This window comes from Natrix helvetica (genome assembly GCF_964273705.1).
Source record: "Natrix helvetica genome assembly, chromosome: 2".
Classification (NCBI taxonomy): Eukaryota; Metazoa; Chordata; class Lepidosauria; order Squamata; family Natricidae; genus Natrix; species Natrix helvetica.
In genome coordinates this window covers 168,424,495-168,444,364 of record NC_138552.1, presented here as the reverse complement: position 1 = coordinate 168,444,364, position 19,870 = coordinate 168,424,495, and the positions used below count along the sequence as shown (strand labels likewise).

Below are 19,870 nucleotides of genomic sequence, written 5' to 3'. Positions count from 1 at the left end.
CGGAGTGGAAAGTGTGAAGTATTTTGAGAATGTTTCTTCAGATACCAAAATATGTTCTCTGAACATGCTTTTCCCATGGAAACCGTCTAGTAGGCATTCTTCTCTGAGGAAGCATTGGGGGCGTCCTTTCCATCCTTCACCTTCTCTCTATACTTTTATGAAAGTTGAGGCAATTGCATTCCACTCGAGTCCTTCATTGTTAATAAAATATAGTTGATATTATCGCTGTGTAAATACATCAATATTGATCGCAGATGTGGGTTACTAAACGGCTGTCTTTTACCTTTTTCTATCCCAGGAAGTGGTGGTTATGCAGATAATAGTGTTGGTGCCACCTCCACCACTGGCCACGGAGAGAGCATTATGAAAGTGATCCTGGCAAGACTTACTCTTTACCATATGGAGCAAGGTATAACCTGATGTTCCAGAAGTTTTACATTATATAAAGCATGAAGCTGTAGTATTGCACACAGTGAGTTGATGAACATTGTCATTGGTTAGTTCAGTTTTGAGGATGCATCATATTGGAAGCACTTTGGACATGCAACAAATACTGATTTTGGAGCTAATATACATACATTCAATCTGATATAAATTCAAAGGTTTGTACTAGCACAGCACAGGGGTGTCAAACTCACGGCCCGCAGGCTGGATGCGTCCCATGCTGGCCATGCCCACCTTTGGTTTAGCAAAGGGGAAAAATGTCACTGCGTTAAATTGTTTGCTAGCCTGAACTAACAAATTGAAACTAAATAGTTAAACTGAAAGAGTTACTGCGCAGGTCATAAGGTCTTATCTGACAATGAAGTACTGCGCATGCTTATCTGTTTTTATTACTTCACACATTCCAGACTCTTCTCTTCCCTTTTGATCTTTGTCCGTCTGCCAGGAAAGCTGGTAGACAGAATTGCTTTTTTTCAAAATGTAACGATTAGATTGTTTTGTTTTATTTCCATTTCTTATTTTTGTATTAAAGTTTGTTTTATTAATTAGAATACGTTCTCCGGAATTTCTTTATTTTCTTTTCTTCGCACCTTAAAGAATATGCCTGTTTGGAAACGCCGCGGTCTAAGCCTCGTCTAGTTCAGGGTGAAATAATTCTTCCCCTGACAAAAAAAGTCCATGATGACATGATGACATGTCTTTGACACCTCTGTCCTAGCATCTGCTTCTATTAACCGTGTAAGCTCTAATTTGGAGCTCTAATTTGCCATTCAGAGCAAAGGGCCTATAAAGTTTTCCGCTATCCGCAGCCCATCATTATTGGCCTTCCTATTTGTCAAGTTTTATGTACTTTCTAATGCCAGTTTATGGTTTTACTGCACGAAATATTCCAGCTCCTTCAGTTTTTGTTATGTTTTGTTTGGATATTGAAAGATTCTTTTTTTTTACCTGAATTTTATTTGTTGCCTTGAACACCTACTGGCTTTATCAGTATATTTACCACGAAGCTCCTTACACTTTATATTTATGTAATTGATAGAATTGGCAAAGAAAAAATGAAACAATTTAATATTTTAGGTTAGTTTTCTCCAAGCTAGTGCTCTCCATGAACCATCCTGTATGGGGAATTATAGGAATTGAAATATATTTGGATGTTACCAAGCTAATGACAGCTGGCTTCAGAGATCATCTCAAAATAGCAGCATTTTTTTCTTTTTAGCTAGATTTGTGTTGATCTCAGTCCAATCATCCTAAATGACATTCTACTAATATGTACTGGAATAATGCTATTAAAAAAAATAGCTGCATACAATGAAGTGTTGGTCGTAAGTAAAAAAAGCATGGCTGCAAAATGTTCGTGTCATATGTTCACGTTCAGCAACAATATGCTTATAACTATTGAAGGGTTTAGGTTACTCACTGCTGAAGTCTTTTAAATATGTTTTAAATACCATTTTTTTCCTCTGACGTCTGTTTAAATATAATAAATTCATTGAAAATGAATGTTCTAATCTGGGTATTGATGTGGAAGAGTGCTATGATAAACAGCTGGCAACAGGATATTCATGTGACCATAACATAATCTAACTATGGTTGACCGTGGAGAATTTTATCTTTTGGGTTATCTAAGATCTTGACTTCTATTACAGTCTGGACACATATTAATCCGTTTTTTTCTACATATAGTTAGTTACAGGGAAAAGTGTGATTCTGTGGCTTATTTGTGTTACTCAAGAACTTCAAATAGTTTCACAGAAAATGTTGAGTTGCAAAACAATGTTGGTAGATATATTGTTTCCAAAGCCCTTGATACAGAGATGGGTTGCTACTGGTTCGCCCCGGATTGGGTGAACGGGGAGGCTCTGCCCACCCGCCCGGATGCTTATGTGCATAAGCATCGTGTGCGCAAGCGTGCACACACGCATGAGAGAACTGGTAGTAAAATGAATTGAAACCCACCACTGCCTTGATAGTCTGGCTATCTTACTAAGGGACACTTGATCTCTATTTTATGCAATTTGACAACAACTCTTTAGCTACATTAATTTGGAACATTTCCCCTCACATGAAAGGTTGCCTGCATTGAGAGCAGATAACAATTGTGTTTTAAATAAGAGTTTGCTGCCTCAAGGGCCTCTTGGTTTAGCTTTTTAGTTATGGGATAGAGAGAAGGTTGCTTCTGTTTCTTTGGGAAGATTAGATTAAAACATTCCTCTCTGATATGTTCAAGTCATAATATCTGGCACTTGTTCCTCCAACTTTATCTTCGCTGTGATCTTGTGGAACAGATTAGGCTGAGAAAGACTGAGAGTCACAAAGGAAGCTTAATGGCTGGGTAGGAATTTCAAATGAATCATGTATGTTTTATATTGCTTATACTGTAGATGACGTTATTTAGCTGACTTTGGCTGAGGCTTGATTGGAGACCACTAGGACATTTCAGGACTGTAGGAGAGGCTGGAAAGTCAAATTTTCTTTAAAAATTGCTTTAATAAAAAGGGAAAAAGGAATGCAGAAAAAAAGTAAATAGAGAAAACAGGCACATACAAACAATAGCCTTTTCAAAGCATCAGCTCAGTTATTAAATGCCGCAGTAAACCTTGACCGCACAGAATAATATTGGTCAATCTTCCCATTCTGTTGATAGAGATCCTGTTTAGAAGCAGAGAATGAACACACAAACAGTCTAAGACTGCCAATGTAGGGTGATGCTGTCTTTTCTTGTGAAAGGACAATCAATTTCACAACATTCCATGTTTAAGATACTTCTTCATATATTGATAAATATAAATTGAAAAACTGAAAATATAATTCAAAGTTGTATTCACATTTAAAATCATGCTATCCTTCTCCAAAATCATATTTACATATTTATGAATGTCAACGCTAAAACTTGGTCCGTTAAATTACGCACAAAGAAACAAGTTAAAAAATATGCCCAGTGATAAAGTTAAAAAGCATGAAAGTGTGTGTATTTGTTTGTTTTATGACTGATTTCTAAGACCACCTATCTATGATCATAAAACCATATTACAAACCAGTGGTGGCTTCCGGATCCCATTGTAATCGGTATTGTGCAATGGGGCCAGGCGTCCATTACATGAACGCGAGCAGGTGCGCATGTATACTTACCGCCTGTGACACTCCGCAATGCTCCAGCTGCTCAGTGGAGTGTCATGCAGGCACCATACGCTCCGTGGGCGGAAGCCCCAAACAGCTCACATACAGGTAAGGAGCGGGGGCGGGCGGGGCCTCCAGAGCACCATACCGGAATGGTACCTGGTGCTCCCAGCAGGCACCGGTACGCCGTACCGGGGCGTACCGGTCGTATCCTACCACTGTTACAAACTGCAGGTTAGATTAAAAAATAGCATAGAGGGCATAGGGAATGGCCCTAAAAGAGGAGGAAGACCTTCTATCAAACTAATAATCAAATAAGTGATGCCTAGGTCAAGAAAGTAATTTGAGAAAATGTCTCAGACAAGCCTCAAATATAACGTAAGGGAGGGGGGAGCACATTCAGACCTACAAGATTCTGTTACGTTAGCTCAGCGATGGCAAACCTTTTCTGGCTCATGTGCCATACGTAGGGGGAGCATAGGGGGGTTGTGCGTGGGCATGCCACACCCATAATGCAACATGCAACCACCCCAGTGCGCATGCGCGCATGAGAGCCCCCCCCCCATTTTTTGCATGCTTTTTTCGCTCACTCCAGGCTCCAGAGGCTTTTTAGGAGCCTGGGGAGGGCGAAAACAGCCTCCCTGCCCCCCCCCCCCCAGGGCCTCTGGAGGCTTCAGGGACCTTCAGGAGGCTTCCCTGAAGCCTCCGGAGGACTAAAAACGACCCTACGAGCAAACCGGAAGTGACTTCTGGTTTGCTCATAGGGTTGGTTTAAGCCCTCCAGAGAGGCTTCAGGGAAGCCTCCTGAAGGTCCCTAAAGCCTCCAGAGTGCTTAAATTGATCCTACGAGCAAACTGGAAGTCCGTTCCCGAACCTCTGGTTTGGCCATAGGGCTGGGTTTTTGCGCTCCGGAGGCTTCAGGGAAGCTCATGAAGCCTCCGGAGGGTGGGTGGACAGGGGAGGCTCTTTCCGCCCTCCCCAGGCTCCTATAAAGCCTCTGGAGCCTGAGGAGGACAAAAAATGGCTTTAAAAAAAGCTGAATTCAGCTAGCCAGCACGTGCATGCACGCTGGCCAGCTGATAGGGCAACGCCTTGTGTGCCCTGACAAATTGCTCCGCGTGCCACCTGTGGCACGCATGCCATAGGTTCGCCATCCTGGCTATAGCTGTTTCAATAAAAGTAGTCCTGTTCTATGTTACTTGGTTCAGGTCTGACAAGAGTCTTGTTTTTCCAAGAGTCTTAATAGTCAATCTGTTTAAAATAAGTTAAGAGTACTAACATAGGAGTTAATATTTATTTTTTGCAGCATATAACCCATATGTTCATAGGATTGCTCTACTTTTATATATTTCTATTTCTATATATGGAATAACATTGATTATAATAGTAAAATCTAATACTGAATTTGCAAGAAAAGATAATAGAAAAGAGTAAAAAGTGCAAGAAAAAAAAGAAAAGAAAATATAAAGAAGTGACTTCCTACCTTCATCACAACAAACTTAAGTGATTCTTCACCCCCTCTAATTGATGGGAACAATTATCACTTTATCTCATATCCCATCTCTTATGGACAAGTCCATAAAGCATCTTTTCAGTTGTGGTAGCAGAAAGTCCACAAAGGGTTACCAAAAGTAACAACATAACTTGCTTAAACTTGATCAACCAATTTTATATTCCTTCCTTTTACTTCTTAATCTGTAGTTCAGTCAAATATTGTGGTAGGATTTGATTTCTCTTCATTTCTTCTTTGTCCCATTGCACAGATTTCTTCAAGGCTTTAACAAGCCTCTTTTCCAATTCCAATAGGAAAAAAACTATCCAGGTTACTCTCTTAATTTTTCATTTCTATTTCTCTTTTAAAATTTTAAAGGTTTTTTTTTTTTTTAGATTCCATGTAACAACCTTTTCTAAGTCATTTCCTTGGTCTTCTATATCTGACATTTTTTCAATAAGATATAATCAGGGATGGGTTCCTTTTGTGCACTCCATGCCCCTGTGCATTTGCACTTAAAAAGGTCTGTGCATGTGCACACCAGTAAAAAAGGGGAAAAATTACATTTTTCAATGAAGATAGTTCTGCGCATGTGCAGAACAGAAAATTATGATGGTGGCGCCCAGGATAGAACCGATATGGCCCAAACCAGTAGGAACCCATCTCCGAATACAGTAATTGGTACATGGTTATTGATCAACTGACCCATAGAAGCAGACCTCATTAACAGACCTCATTGCTGAATTGTTGATATTGTAGCTATTATTTTCTGATTCCAGTCTTCAAAAGTCTCCTTCAGCTGCGTCTGAGTCCCAGAATTTCATACTCCAGCATTCAGACTTGACAGAAAACCACTGTCCTAGAATGTCCACACAAGTAATAGTCATCTGTATGCAGCATGTATGGGTGATCTCCTATCTTGATCTTACCTGGAGAGAAGATTCCAAGAGACTGGTCTATTCATTGGTTCTTTGATCTTTGCTACTGCCATGAACACTAATCAGATGCAAACAATCTAATATATTTTCATCTACAAATGAAACGAATAATTATTTAAGATACCCAATAAAATAAATTTCCACAGATTTAATGGAGCCTATCAGAAGTCTATGAGAGTTGCTTCGACTGAATAACCTGACAACACACCATATTGCTGTACTATTTCAATAAATCTTAGGGTACGGCATTTTATTTTATCAGTATATAATGTAATAGCTGTTTTTAATGTTAGCCACTTTTATGTCTAAAATGTTCTTTGAATTACCTGACAATACTGTCAAATTGTTCCAGTTTTAACTATTAAAGAAGTAATTAAAGGACATTCGATGAGTTCCTTAAGACATCTTCACTTGTGAAAAAAATAATTCCTTCTACAATCATTCTAACTTGAGGATTGAAGTACTATTTCAATTAGTTAAAAAAAAAGGAAATTCATATGAAAACCACTGCTTTCATAGTAGCAATTGTACTGAAGCCCAGTTGTATTCATCCAGAACCAGCCAGCAGAGCAAATTCTTTCCTTTCAAATCTGCTCTTGGGGAGGAGCTTGAGGGATGATGAGGAAGGAAAAAATCAGCAGTGTGAGTGAAAGCCTATTAGCATGAAATTGAAAGTAACCCTGGAAATAGGCTGATGATACAGCATGTTCCTGCAATCTTACAAAAGCAGTGAAGGAACTTCTGTTGGATAACTTTCAGAATAGATTTGTATAATATCAGGAAAACACAAAGTCTCCCTGAGTTGTGCTTGATTCCCAATGACTGCACAGCAACACTTTCTTAGATATGTACCGTGTTTCCCCGAAAATAAGACAGGGTCTTATTTTCTTTTGACTCCCGAAATAAGCGCTTGGCCTTATTTTGGGGGAGGACTTATTATTTTTGAGGTGCGGGAGGCGGTGAACATGGTCCCCTTATGGCTCCTGCTGTGTTGCAATATTTTCGGGGGAGGACTTATTTTAGCACATGTGCTCAAAAGCCCGATTGGGCTTATTATCCGGGGACTTCTTATTTTCAGGGAAACAGGGTAGATCCCTGTTTTTGAACTTCCGAGTTGTTAGCCCTGAGATTTCCTGGCCTAGGATTAGCCAAGTCAGACACTGCTTAGTTCCCCCCCCCCCCTGCTAAAACAGCACAGGTGGGCTAGCTTTTTGCTGAGGCCTGACATAAATAAAGTGTATGTGAAAGGGTGGGATATATTTTCAGCATCTTTTTAAAAAATGATATAAAACATAAAAATGTCAGAGTGATATGTGGGTAAACAAACATTCCAGAATCTATCTTAAAACAGGCACAAGGTTTATAACCTGAAAGCTGATAGCTGTTGTTAATATGGCATTCTCCGCATGATTCTGGCTTGCATGGATGTGTACATGTATATAATAGGCCTGATATGATAACATAGAAAAGATAAACTGGTCCTAGTGGCAACAGTGAGACATCTAAGAAGTGTTTCTAGGTTAAATCACACTTCAAGGTGCTTTAGTTGACAATATTGGTTCAGTATCTTTAGCTAAAGAAGAGCTTTTAGACAATATGTATGTGGGGGCTTATTCTCATGTTTATACTATTATAACAGAAATGTATAATAAAATCAACATTTTTCAACTAAAGCTAGGCAATTCATTGCACCCTAAGTAAAGAGGATGTGCTCAGCTGAAGGTTTAGAACAGAATCACTCCCTCACAGAATTTGAATAGCTAAACTTTGCAATAGTAGCTGTTGTAGAGTGAACATTTTGTCCTCCTTGGCTTTTTAAAGTGTTAGATGGTAGCTTCAGCTATAATGGTTTCCACCAATGGTTTAATCTCATTGGTCGAAGGGTCTGACAGCTCCCTATAAAAGGGCTGCTGTAAGACTCAACCTTTGCTGGATTGTACGTAGTTGCTACTGAGTTAATAAAGAGCTGTTGTTACTGTTAGCCTGTGTGTTACCCGATTTAACACTGGCGACGAAGGTGGGATTGTAAGGCAACTAGGCGAACCAAAAAGAGCATAGCAATCCAGCAAGTAATCCAGCCCGGAGCAAAGCGCAGTTTCGAGCAGCCATTTTTGAGTGGCAAATTCAAAACACCCTCAGAACACAAAATGGCCATGCACGCCCCAACGACTCTGTATGACCCAGTCACCGAGCACTGGGACTCGTATATGCTGAGGTTCGACTGCTTCCTCGAAGCCAACAACCGCATGGGCCTTTCTGAAGGCCGCAAGAAGAACATGTTCCTCGGTTACTATGGATGGGAAGTGTTCAAAACTGCCAAAGACTTGTCAGAACCAATGCCGCTACAATCGGTCGCTTGGTCCGTGCACCAGCAGACGCTGAGGACTCACTACGCTCCCAAGCCGTCTAAGCATGTCTGCCGGCACGAATTTAATATTCGCAACCAGAAGGAAGGCCATCATGCCGTGTTCTACACTCAAGCGGGCTATCCCTAGCCTGAAGAAGCAGCATCTACGCGCCCCTGACATCCACCTTCGCGATTACCAGGGGAACCGAGTTCCCATCATGGGCCAGGGCACCTTCCAGGTGCAATTCAAGAAATACAGCAGCCAGCTCCCAATGATGTGGTCAGCAGTGACCTGCAGAGCCTCCTGGGGCTTGACTGGTTTGAAGCCCTGGGCCTAGAAGTGACCGGTATCAATGCCGTGAAAGACGAGAGCGCTAAGGAGTTCGAGGATGTCTTCAGCACCGGTCTGGGAAAGTATGTGGGGACTCCAATCTCTTTTAATTTGGACCCCAACATAGCCCCCATAAGGCTAAAACCCAGGAGAGTACCTTTTGCTCTCCGCCCCAAAATTGATCTGGAAATTGACAAGCTTGTAGGCCAGGGAATCCTAGAGCCGGTTGATCACGCACGCTGGGAGACCCCTATAGTGACACCTATCAAATCTGACGGGCCTGTCCGCATCTGCGCGGACTACAAATGCACAATCAATAAAGCTTTACAACAAAGCGCTTACCCTGTACCCATTGTACAGCATCTACTACATTCTTTAGGCCCCGGCAAAGTATTCACTAAATTGGACATGGCGCAGGCATACCAACAATTGCCTGTAGATGGCGCTATGGCGGAGGCCTAAACCATTGTGCACAGGGGTGCATTCAAATGTCACAGCCTGAAATTTGGAGTTAGTATCATCCCTGGACTGTTCCAAAGCGTCACGGAACTGCATTTGCAGGGGATTCCAGGAGTCATCCCCTATTTTGATGACATCTTGGTATCGGCTGCAAATGAGGCACAACTTTTCAAACGTTTACAAACTGTTTTGGTGAGAATTCGAGACAAGGGCCTCCATCTCAAAAAAGAAAAATGCCAAATTAACGTGCCAAGAGTTGAATTCTTACGGTACCTAATCGACAGCTCTGGGATTCACTCGACCACTAAAAAAATTCAAGCAATTCAGGACGCCCCTACACCTCGCAATCAAACTGAGCTGCAGGTGTTCCTCGGGCTCCTTAATTTCTACAGCGTCTTTCTTAAACAGAAAGCCACCATTGCTGAGCCCTTACATCGTCTCCTGGCAAAGAACGCGAAATAGTCCTGGGGTAGAGCCGAGGCTGCCGCATTTGCCGTGGTAAAAAGACTTCTCTCAGCAGACATGTTCCTGGTGCAGTACAGCCAGACCCTGCCACTGGTGCTGACCTGCGATGCTTCCCTGTTTGGCATCGGAGCTGTCCTCAGCCACCACATGCTCAACGGAACCGAAGGTCCCCATAGCCTTTTACTCTAGGACCTTGTCCGCTGCCAAGCAGAACTACAGCCAGCTGGACCATGAGGCTTTGGCTGCAGTGGCCGGAGTAAAGAGGTTCCATGAGTACCTCTACGGCCGTGATTTCAAACTAATTACAGACCATAAACCGCTACTTGGCTTGCTGGCTGGGGACCGACCTACTCCTATCTCATTATTACTGCAGATGACCAGATGGACCATTTTCTTAGCTGCCTACTCCTACCGCCTCGTCCACCGACCAGGCTCCACTTTGAGCCACTGCCCGCTACCAGAACTCCTTGCTGATCCAACCCCTGAGACGCCAGTTCTCCTCATTGACTGCTTAGAGACTGGTCCTGTCTCGTCTAGTGACGTTGCCCGCCACTCTGCAAAAGACTCCACCATCAAACAAATTTTGAACTGGGTATGGAGTGGGTGGCCCAAGGGGTCTGTTGGGTCTGAATTCAAAATGTACCATTGTAAGCATGACAAATTGTCTTTTGTTAATGGCTGTGTGGGGGAACCGGGTCGTTGTTCCACCCAAACTGCACATTACAGTATTAGAGGCTTTACACGTAGGGCATCCTGGAATTGTCAGGATGAAGTCTTTGGCCAGGAGTTACGTATGGTGGGCTAACATGGACAGGGAGATCGAAGAATGGGTGGCTACCTGCACAACGCACCACGAGTCCAGACCAGGTCCCCCAGAGGTGCCCGCTAAGGAGTGGGAGCGACCTCAAGCACCGTGGTCTAGGGTGCACATTGATTTTGCTGGCCCAGTTCATGGCCAGACTTTCCTCAGTTGTGGACGCCTACTCAAAATGGCTAGAGGTAGTCCTGATGACCTCCACTACGGCAGAAGTGGTCATCAAGGTATTACGGAGACTTCTCCATGTACGGCCTGCCTGACGTCCTAGTCTCTGACAATGGGCCCCAATTCACGGCCATGCAATTCGAGACTTCCTTAGCAGCACAGGGAATCAGACATGCGGGAGATTGGCAAACATGGGTTGACCACTATTTGCTAATTCAGCACATCACACCCAGTGCCATATAATCTTGTCTGTTTTAGAGAGTTTAAAGAGAGGTTAACAATAATTCCTGTAGAATTTGGGCAGGAAGTCTTCTACTGATTAAAACTAAAACATTTAGTAGTTCAAACAATGGGAATGAGGAGGCTCAATGGAAATTTTCATCGCTATGTCCTTTCTGATGAACAGCTGTCAGATCACAATCACTTTTGAAGCACTCTTCAATTTCAAAGTTCATCCACCTGAATTGGAAAGCTTTTTTCCTTGTTTTGAAAGCAACAAGAGCAACATAAGAGCCCTTATGTTCATAGAAATAATGGCATAGTTCTTTGGATGTATATCCTTTTAAATGTGTTTTTTATTCATGAATGTTAGTTACCTCAGAGAGAGCCAGCTTGGTGTAGAGCAGGGGTGTCAAACTCATGTTGTCACAGTGACGTCATGTGATGTATCACTACCTTTCCCCCCCCTTTGCTAAACGGCATGGGTGTGGCCAGCACGTGATGCATCCGTCCCGCGGACTGCGAGTTTTTGATACTCCTGGTATAGACGTTCAGGCACCAGTTAGAAACTGGGAAAGCATGTGTTCTGTTCCCACTTAAGCACCAAGCCAGTTGGGCAACCTTGGGCCAGTCACTGTATCTCAACCCTAGGAAGTGGTAAGCCACTTCTGAAAACTTTGCCAAGAAAATTGAAAGGATTAGTCCAGGCAGTCATCAGGAGTCAAAAACTGACTTGAAAACACTCCCTTCAAAAGTTACCTCAAAAGGTTGTTGGCAGAATGCAAAATGTATCTTGGTTTATCCATTTAAAATAATTTATCTGTTTAAAACATATATAATAATTATCCATTTAAAATGTACCTTTGACTTCTTTCTTTTAAAATTAAGGCATTTTTCATATTCTGATTTTTCAGGGAAATCACCAGGAGAGGCTGCTGATGCTGCTCTAGATTGTATGAAAACCAGAGTTGGAGGCTTAGGTGGCATCATTGTTATTAGCAGTTCAGGGGAGTGGGCTGCTAAGTTCTCTACCAACCAGATGTCGTGGGCTGTTGTGAAGGATGACCAGCTACAGTCTGGCATTTATACTGGGGAGAGGAATGCACAGTCCGTTGAAGAAGCTCTTGTCTCCATTGGATCTTAGAAACTAGGAAGGATACTGAAGTTGTGTCACAGGAGGAAGATCATGGAATTGAATCTATATCCTGCTTAGAATGAGGCACGCACTTTTTCCAGGTGCAAGTACAAGTATCCTATCAGAGTTTTTCTTCTAGATTGTGTATGTTTAGTTCCTATTTGTAATCTGATTGATAAAATAATTTTGGCTCAGTATGTATTTTAATTTTCATTCTTCTGAATAAAAGGTTCTTCAGAAACTTATTGATGGAATTTCATCAGCTCTTGATACCGGATACATCTGCATGGTGTCAAATGATAATGTGAAGAGATGCTTATCATTCAGAAAATGAATATAATTATAAGATTAGTAGAGGGACTATGTGTACTGAAATATCTGTATGTGATTATCTCATGTTTACATATAAATTAACATTGCACTATTAATTACTCTCTTTAACTAAACTTGAATAGCTGTCTTTAAGGCTTTCTGTATGAAATTACAGTAGTGTTTTATTTGAAACAATAAGAAATGAAAATGAAAAATATATTTTCTCACTATATATTTTTCAAAAATGTTTTGTGATTAAGAATTGTGTAGATATTCATATTATTGGTCTAAATCTATTGTTCTGTGACTACGGTTTAAGAAAAACCAAGCAGCATTGTAAAAATCCAAGTAACTTTATAATACATTTGTTCACATGTGTTGTTTTAAGTCTGGAATTAATTGTGCCATGTTCTCAGGAACAAAACAATTTAAAGAAAATCATAGTCAACATTTATGATGATACATTGGGATGGAGGCGGGCAAGATTTTATTGTTTTGATGCTAAAGTTGGATGACGGACATCAGGGATATAAAGAAGTAAGGGAACTAAGAGGCTATTTTGCACACAAGTTCAATAAGCTGTATGTTTGGTTTTTCATGTTTTCCTAGACAAATTTAAAATATTACTTTTCTAGAATTATGAGATGTCTATCGCCTCCACTTTCCATTAAACCAAATCTTAACAGTTCTTATTTTCCAACAATAATAATTTATTATTTTGATAGAGTTAGAATTAATACAACTATGGAGGCTGAGGCCTTCATGGAAAAAAACAAAGTGCTCCTAGACAAAACTGATGATACCACACGGCATACACAAGACACGGGAGGTGCCGGAGCCTTGCTGGTGGGGGGAGAAGAGGCAACACTGAGAAAACTTAGATCACAAAAGTGAATTAGAAAAATAATGCAATTGCTAATACAGGGAAATTTTTCTGTTTGATATAAAATAGATTGAAATTACTTGAAGATATAAGGTAAAATATGCTGTCAAAATATTACTAAGTAGTAATTACTTAATGTATCAATAAGTGAAAGTTATGAGAATTGGGGGGAGTGCCATTTCCTGCATAATGTAGCTGTCAAAATTTGTAACTTTATCCATTTTCCCCTTTCCTGAAACTTTTTGTAAAACTAATAAAAACTTTTGGTTAAAAATAATAATAATAATAATTTATTATTTTGATCAGCAGGTTTTGGATGCTATTATCCTAACTACATATTACTAAAGCATAACTATTCATACCTGCTTTTTTATCCCAGAATTTATATCACGCTAAGTTCTGATCCTGGATCCTTCTAGAGTAGGGGTGTCAAACTTGTGGTCCATGAGCTGGATGTGTCACACACTGGCCACGCCTGTCCTCATTTTAGCAGAGGGCAAATGTTGCAATACATGTCACGTGACGATGTGTCGTCCTGAGTTTGACACCTCTGTTCTAGAGTGTTATGTAAGCTAATAAATCATTCCTAGTTTTCCATAATCAGTAACTTAGATTATTGCACTGTTCTCACAATACTGCTAAATACCACCCCCCAACACGGAAAGTTTGATAAACTTAGGAATTAGTAGATGCTTTGTACTCCCCAACCCTCTTTGCAATAGATTAAGGTGCCGATAGGAATTTAATGGCATTTGTCACGAAGATCACACACTATTCAGACTCTCTGGATTAACTTTTCATCTGAATTTCAGAGCATTTGTGTTCAGATTTGACTTGTTTTGGCTTGACCACAAATCCTTCTGTATTTCAAAAGTACCATATTTTCTTTCATTTGCTAAATATCGTTGCGGTTCTAAAGCCTTGAATGTCTGATTGCTAATGCTTTACTAGTTCCAATCATGTACGAATGCATTGTAGCATATAGCTCATCAAATACTTGGCTGCGTCAGGCAAAATGAGCATAAAACCATAATCTACGTATAGCAACATAAGAAGCATTTCCTTAGCAACACTAAGCCTTACAAAATATGCCATTTTATATAGATCTTACTTTATCTAATTTTACTGAAAAATAAAGTCTTATAAGCTAATAACTTCCATACTTAGTCCCAATTAGCTTTTGTAGTGCTGTATTTGTAATGATATGACTTATTGCTTGAAATCTATTGCAAGTTTTATTACTGTTTTAATATTGTTAATGTGTAGGAAAGGCAATGAAATGGTCATTTTAGAGCAGTGGTTCTCAACCTGTGGGTCGGGATCCCCTTGGGGGTCGAATGACCCTTTCACAGGGGTCACCTAAAACCATTGGAAAACACTTTTTTTTGAAGAAATACGGAAAACATAAAATAATTTTATGGTTGGGGGTCACCACAACATGAGGAACTGTATTAAAGGGTTGCGGCATTAGGAAGGTTGAGACCCACTGTCTTAGAGGGTCATATTGATACTAAAACAATAGAACATTTATTTTGTAACTCTACCAGAGCCAAATGTTCAAATGTGAAATTTATTTTTATTTTTACTTTTTTGACAATGAATTCCTTTGCTTGACATTTTAATGCATGAAACAGGATTTGTTTATAAATACCTAAATGTATTAAATTTAAATTTAATACATAAAAAACTAAATAACAGTCAAATTAGGAAACTATCCAGTATAAGGAACCATCTCTTTCTGATTATGTCTCTCCATCCCATCAGATCCAATAGAAAGAGTATGTTGCAGATCCTGTCTAATGAGTTTCACCTGGCAGGAGATAGACAAACATCTGGCTCCAATTATTCAGTGAACTACAGAATTGATGTTATTAGTAATTGACAAATCAATAGCTTATCAATACAGATTAGCTATATATAGTTGTAACAAATTATGGCTTCCACTTGTTGAAATGTTTAACGTACAACTGTGAATGTTTAATGTCTGTCTGTGAATATATGCCCTGTATGATGATTTTAAGGAATTTCCCCACCCCCACCTTCTTTGGGTATTTTTTTATATTTAGGTATTACAAGAATCAGAATATGTAGTAAATCTTATCACCAAAATAAATTAATGAAAAAATAAACCTCAATTGGAGAGAAAGCCAAGTTGATTTTATTTCCTGCTTCCAGTTATTGGTGAAGATACTCTTTGAAAGGTTTAAATTGTGAGGATACTAAAAAAATAACAGTTAAGAAAAACTACTACTTTAAGAAAAACTTACAGGTAGTAACTCATTTTCAGCAACACTAAGCAAGTTTTTAAAGTCGTATTTTAAATAAGTATAAGATTTCCAGAATCATATGACATACTTGATTAGAACAAAATAAAATTAACACTGCTCCCCAGGAGAGAACTTTTCAATTCATCTTCAGCACTGAAAACTCAAAACAAGATGGCTGTGCCAAGCCACCTTATATAAGACATTATACATATACCCTCAGTTATAAAAACATGCTGATTATAGCATTTGTCTTCAAAATAAACACTGGTAACTAGAACATTATTCTTTCAGCCCACATTTAACTTAAAAGGGGAAAACATGACTTCACTTTCAAGAAAAAAAATGCATACATGGCTTTTGAATTTTGATGTCTACGCTATGAAATATCTTTAGTTTGAACCTGCCCTCCGTTAAGTTAGTTACATGTACGTCAGATGTCTGTAGCCTGATTTTTTTAAAAAAAATAATTAGATTTACAGGGGATCCTCAAGATTATGACCACTCGATCAGTGACCATTCAAATCTACAATGACAGTGAAGGAGTTGTAGTTATGATTCGTCCTCAGCATTCCATTCATCACAGCATCCCTGAAATCACATGATCCTGATTCCCAATGCTTCCTGCTGGCTTCCCAAAAGCAAAGTCATTGGCTTGAAAGTTATGGTTGAGAGTGCTTGCTTAATGATCCACATGGTTTTCATTTAACTGGGACTGCCAGAAGTGCCAGTGCTAAACGATGAAGTCATATGACTTCATGTGTTACAGCTGCATGACTTAGTGATTCCAATCCTAGTAGCCATCTTAACCCAAAGACTACCTGTGGTAAATGCATATTCAATTATTACTAACTCCCATAGTGTGGGATTAAACATAGTCAAAGGTGAATAAAAAATTAGGTTTGCCATGAAGTAGAAATTATCGGGTTCTTTATTTACAAATAATAAATCGTTAGGACAGCACACAATAAAAGTCTGAGACTGTGAGCATAATAAAAACAAGAAACAAGATAAAAAATCTTGCTGTAAAATAAATTTGAGAATAGCACTCTTAATATAAGAGAAAAATGCTGATTCTGATCTGAAGCCAAATGTAGGAGAAGACAAAGTCACTAGTCAGAAGCATTTAAAAATCAGGTCCTTACTCAGATTTCTGCTGACCTAACCACTTTGTATGTAGTAAGTCACAGGACCTATAATAACTCTGGTTCCAGTTTGGGATTTTGAATTTTGCATGGAAACGAGAAGTGAAGCTAATACAGAATATGAAGGTTGTAAATCTTATTCCTGAAAAAAATTATGGCTTGCAAAATAATTTATTAACCAAAGCTTCCAAGCAGTTTCAAAAGTGGTCACTGTTAGCTTATTTATCTAACACACCTAACGATGGTTTATTTTTCTGGGTTCTTGTAACAAATTGACAAACTGACTTTTATTGGCTGTATTCTCATCTTATTTTAAATACATATTAACCAATCACATCTTAGGCTAATGTGTAATGTGAACCCAATGGCTGAACTGTAATCTCATGAATGGATTTGTATAAAACCCGCTAGCTAAAATGCAGCTGGTTTCACTATGGAGTATTTTATCCCCTTAAGCCCGATGGCAAACCTATGGTACGGGTGCCAGAGATGGCATGCAGAGCCCTCTGTGGACACACGCACCGTCACCACTGCTCTTCTAATTTCCAGCGCGCACATGAACGCCGGCCAGCTGGTATTTGGAGGGGCTGGAGCGCTGGAAAATGGCCTGAAAACGGCCCCAAAAACAGCCAAAAAATGGGGTTTTGGCTCAAAAAACAGTCAAAAATAGGCATGCGTTCGCCAGCCAGCTGGTCTTCGGATTTCTAGTGTGCGCATATGCACGTACATGCATGCACGTTCTGGTTTGGGCACCTGGTGCCTAAAAAGTTCGCCATCACTGTCCTAAGCTAAGGGATAGAATGAAAATAAGCACTGTGACCAGATCTTCAGCAACTACAAGCAGATATCATATTTCTCCTTGAATGGATGGCAGAGGCAATCCACAAAATACTACTGGCTCTTCTACACATCTTAAAAGCAAGTACTATCATTTCAAATTAAAAAAAAATCATGAAACCATTTTAAGTTTTTTAAAAATAGTTTAATAAGAAACAAAATGTGGATATAGACAAGGCACATTTAGCATTTTTCCAAGCTAGTACCCTCTAGCTATATTAAAACTACAACTCAATCATCTAATTATGGAAGTGATTGTTCTACACATCTGGAGGGTGGGATTGGGAGAGGCTGATTTACAGGTAAGTTCAGATCCTCAAATGTCCTGCATATGCCTTACTTGTGTTACATTAGCAATTTTATAGAAAAAAATAATTGCAGCCGTTTTTTTTTTCTCAAAGTGACATTGCTCATTATTTTTAAAAGCAAACATAATATATGAGTCAAAACTACATTAGGTCATGGGAAAAAATCCATACTGTAACACAGGTACAATAATCGGCTCAAATAAGATTAAGTTTTCACAACTTCTTCAAATATTAAAGATAGTCTTCACTACCCATACAATAGGCTGCATTGTTCAGTGTTCAATTTTTCCCCAATCACGTGTTTCTCACGAAGCAATCCATCCGTTCCCAAACTAAAAAGTCAGAAATGAATCCTTTGCCAATTTTCATTGGCTTATCTATTACCTCTATTTTTCACTTCATTTTTACATTTCTTTAACAAGCCAGGTCCATTTCTACATTCTGCCGAAATTAGGCACTAACAGCCGGTTGCGAAAAGGCACATGCATAAGAACAGTGAACACGCACACGTTGGACAACCGCATGCACACGCTACCATGAACATCACACAAAGAGAACACAAATCAGCCAAAAAGCTTTCTTTTCTGGTTCTGCGGGTGATGCTTCCGATGCTCAACGCCTGCTACAATTTTCACTCCACACTTTGCCAGTCTTCATGATCTCAACCTTACGCTGAAGTAAGATCAAAGGCTGCCATTGTATGAATATAAATAAGATGATATAAGGGCTCGACAGGGCGCCGGCCAGATTTTCTTGCCGATCTTCGTGTTGCAATCGGAGAATTCTTACTGACGTTTACCCACCTTTCCCCCCGAAAGCGTTTCCTAACGCCATCCACAGTAGTAGAGGCGAGGGCTGCGGTTGCCTCTCTCGCCGACACTTTCTCAGCTGCGAGAGTTACGACTGGGTCGAAGAAGCCGGGAAGAGAAGGAGAAAGAAGTGGGGGGGGGGGTGTCGAGGAAAGGTTCACATCCTTCTCCTCCTCCTGATTGGCTCGTGCCGACGGGACGCTCCGGGCAGCCGTCGTTTCATTGGCTCAAGTCTGTGCCATTCCCTTGGAGCTAATTGGAGGAGCTCGAGCGTGGAGAAGATGGAATCCCGGAGGAGGGGTTTCAAAGCAGAAGCACCCCGGGGGTGGGGAATTCATTCTCTCGCTGGCCACCTGCAAGCGGGGCGCTCTGCCATGGGCGGGAGAGCGCGCGCGCGCTCTTCGGCGCTTGGCAGGACAAGGGAGCCCGGGTGGGGAGCGACGGGGAGTTTTTACTTTTCTTTCTTTCCTTACGGCCGGGCTGTCTCTGAAGGGGCTAGGGGGGGGGGCGGGATTTGCAGCCGAATCGGAAGGAACCGCAGCTGTCAAGAGAAAGCAAATGGGGGCGGCGGCGGAGGAGGGGGGGGTGTGGAAAGCGAGGAGAAACAAAGAACACGGCGAGACATTGCAAGCAAAAAGAAGAGGTGGAGTCTGAAGGGACGCTGCCCCTCACGCCCCCTTTGGGAGCCAGGAAGGAAGGACACAGGACAGTTGAGGGACGGACAATGCCAAGCCCCGGCCGCGCTCCCGAAGGAGGGAAAGCGGCGAGCGCGAGGGATGGCGGGCAGAGTTTCCTTGGGGCACTCTAGTTGCGCTCTTGGGGGCTAAACTCCATGTGACGCAAAGCGCGTCACTGTTCGGTTGTGCGGCTGCTGCTCCACGGCCGGAGGGGCTCCCTGGGTTACCCTCGCTCCCTTTTCCCACTAGGCGCTGCGCTCTCCGCTCGAGACGGAGCCCAAAGGCGGCCGCGGCGACGGCACCGCAGCCGCTCTTCTCCGGCGGAGACGCAGTGGGTGGGAATTACGTGCGAGCGGGCGGAGGAGGGGAGAGAACTTGGCGGACCGCCCGACTAGGTGGGCTCTCTAGGCTGTTGGCGCTGCTCAAGTTCGGGGAGGCGCGGGAGAAGGGCGCCCGCCAAGAACTTCGCCACAGGTGCCGCCCGCCCGCCCGCCTCCCACTTTTGCGGCTTCCTCGGCAGGAGAGTCGTCGCTCTGGGAATTTGGCCTTTTCTCTTCGCCGCTGCCCTGTATTCTGTGGAGGGGGAAACCGGGGGTGGGGTGGGAGGAAGAGAAGGGGGTCTGCCTCGCTTTGCAACACACGCTTGTTTTGTTCATCCACGTCCCGCCACCGGAGCAGCAACGTTGTGGAACCGTTGGGGGGG

General features: G+C 41.4%; 1 protein-coding gene across 2 annotated transcripts in view; it reads left to right on the top strand.

Annotated features, from left to right (window-relative positions):
* The window catches only part of ASRGL1 (asparaginase and isoaspartyl peptidase 1), a 29,880-nt gene extending 14,613 nt beyond the window's left edge, over nt 1-15,267 (top strand). The window contains exons 6-8 of one of the 2 annotated variants that reach the window (XR_014174510.1): nt 299-409; nt 11,712-12,970; nt 13,434-15,267. Coding sequence is in view for 1 of the 2 variants with exons in the window: in XM_081942774.1 (XP_081798900.1) it covers nt 299-409; nt 11,712-11,941 (341 nt within the window). In the remaining variant the exon portion in view is untranslated. Of the gene's footprint in view, nt 1-298; nt 410-11,711 lie in introns of both variants that reach the window. The other variant, XM_081942774.1, reaches the window with a different exon arrangement.
* Nucleotides 15,268-19,870: the final 4,603 nt, after the last annotated feature.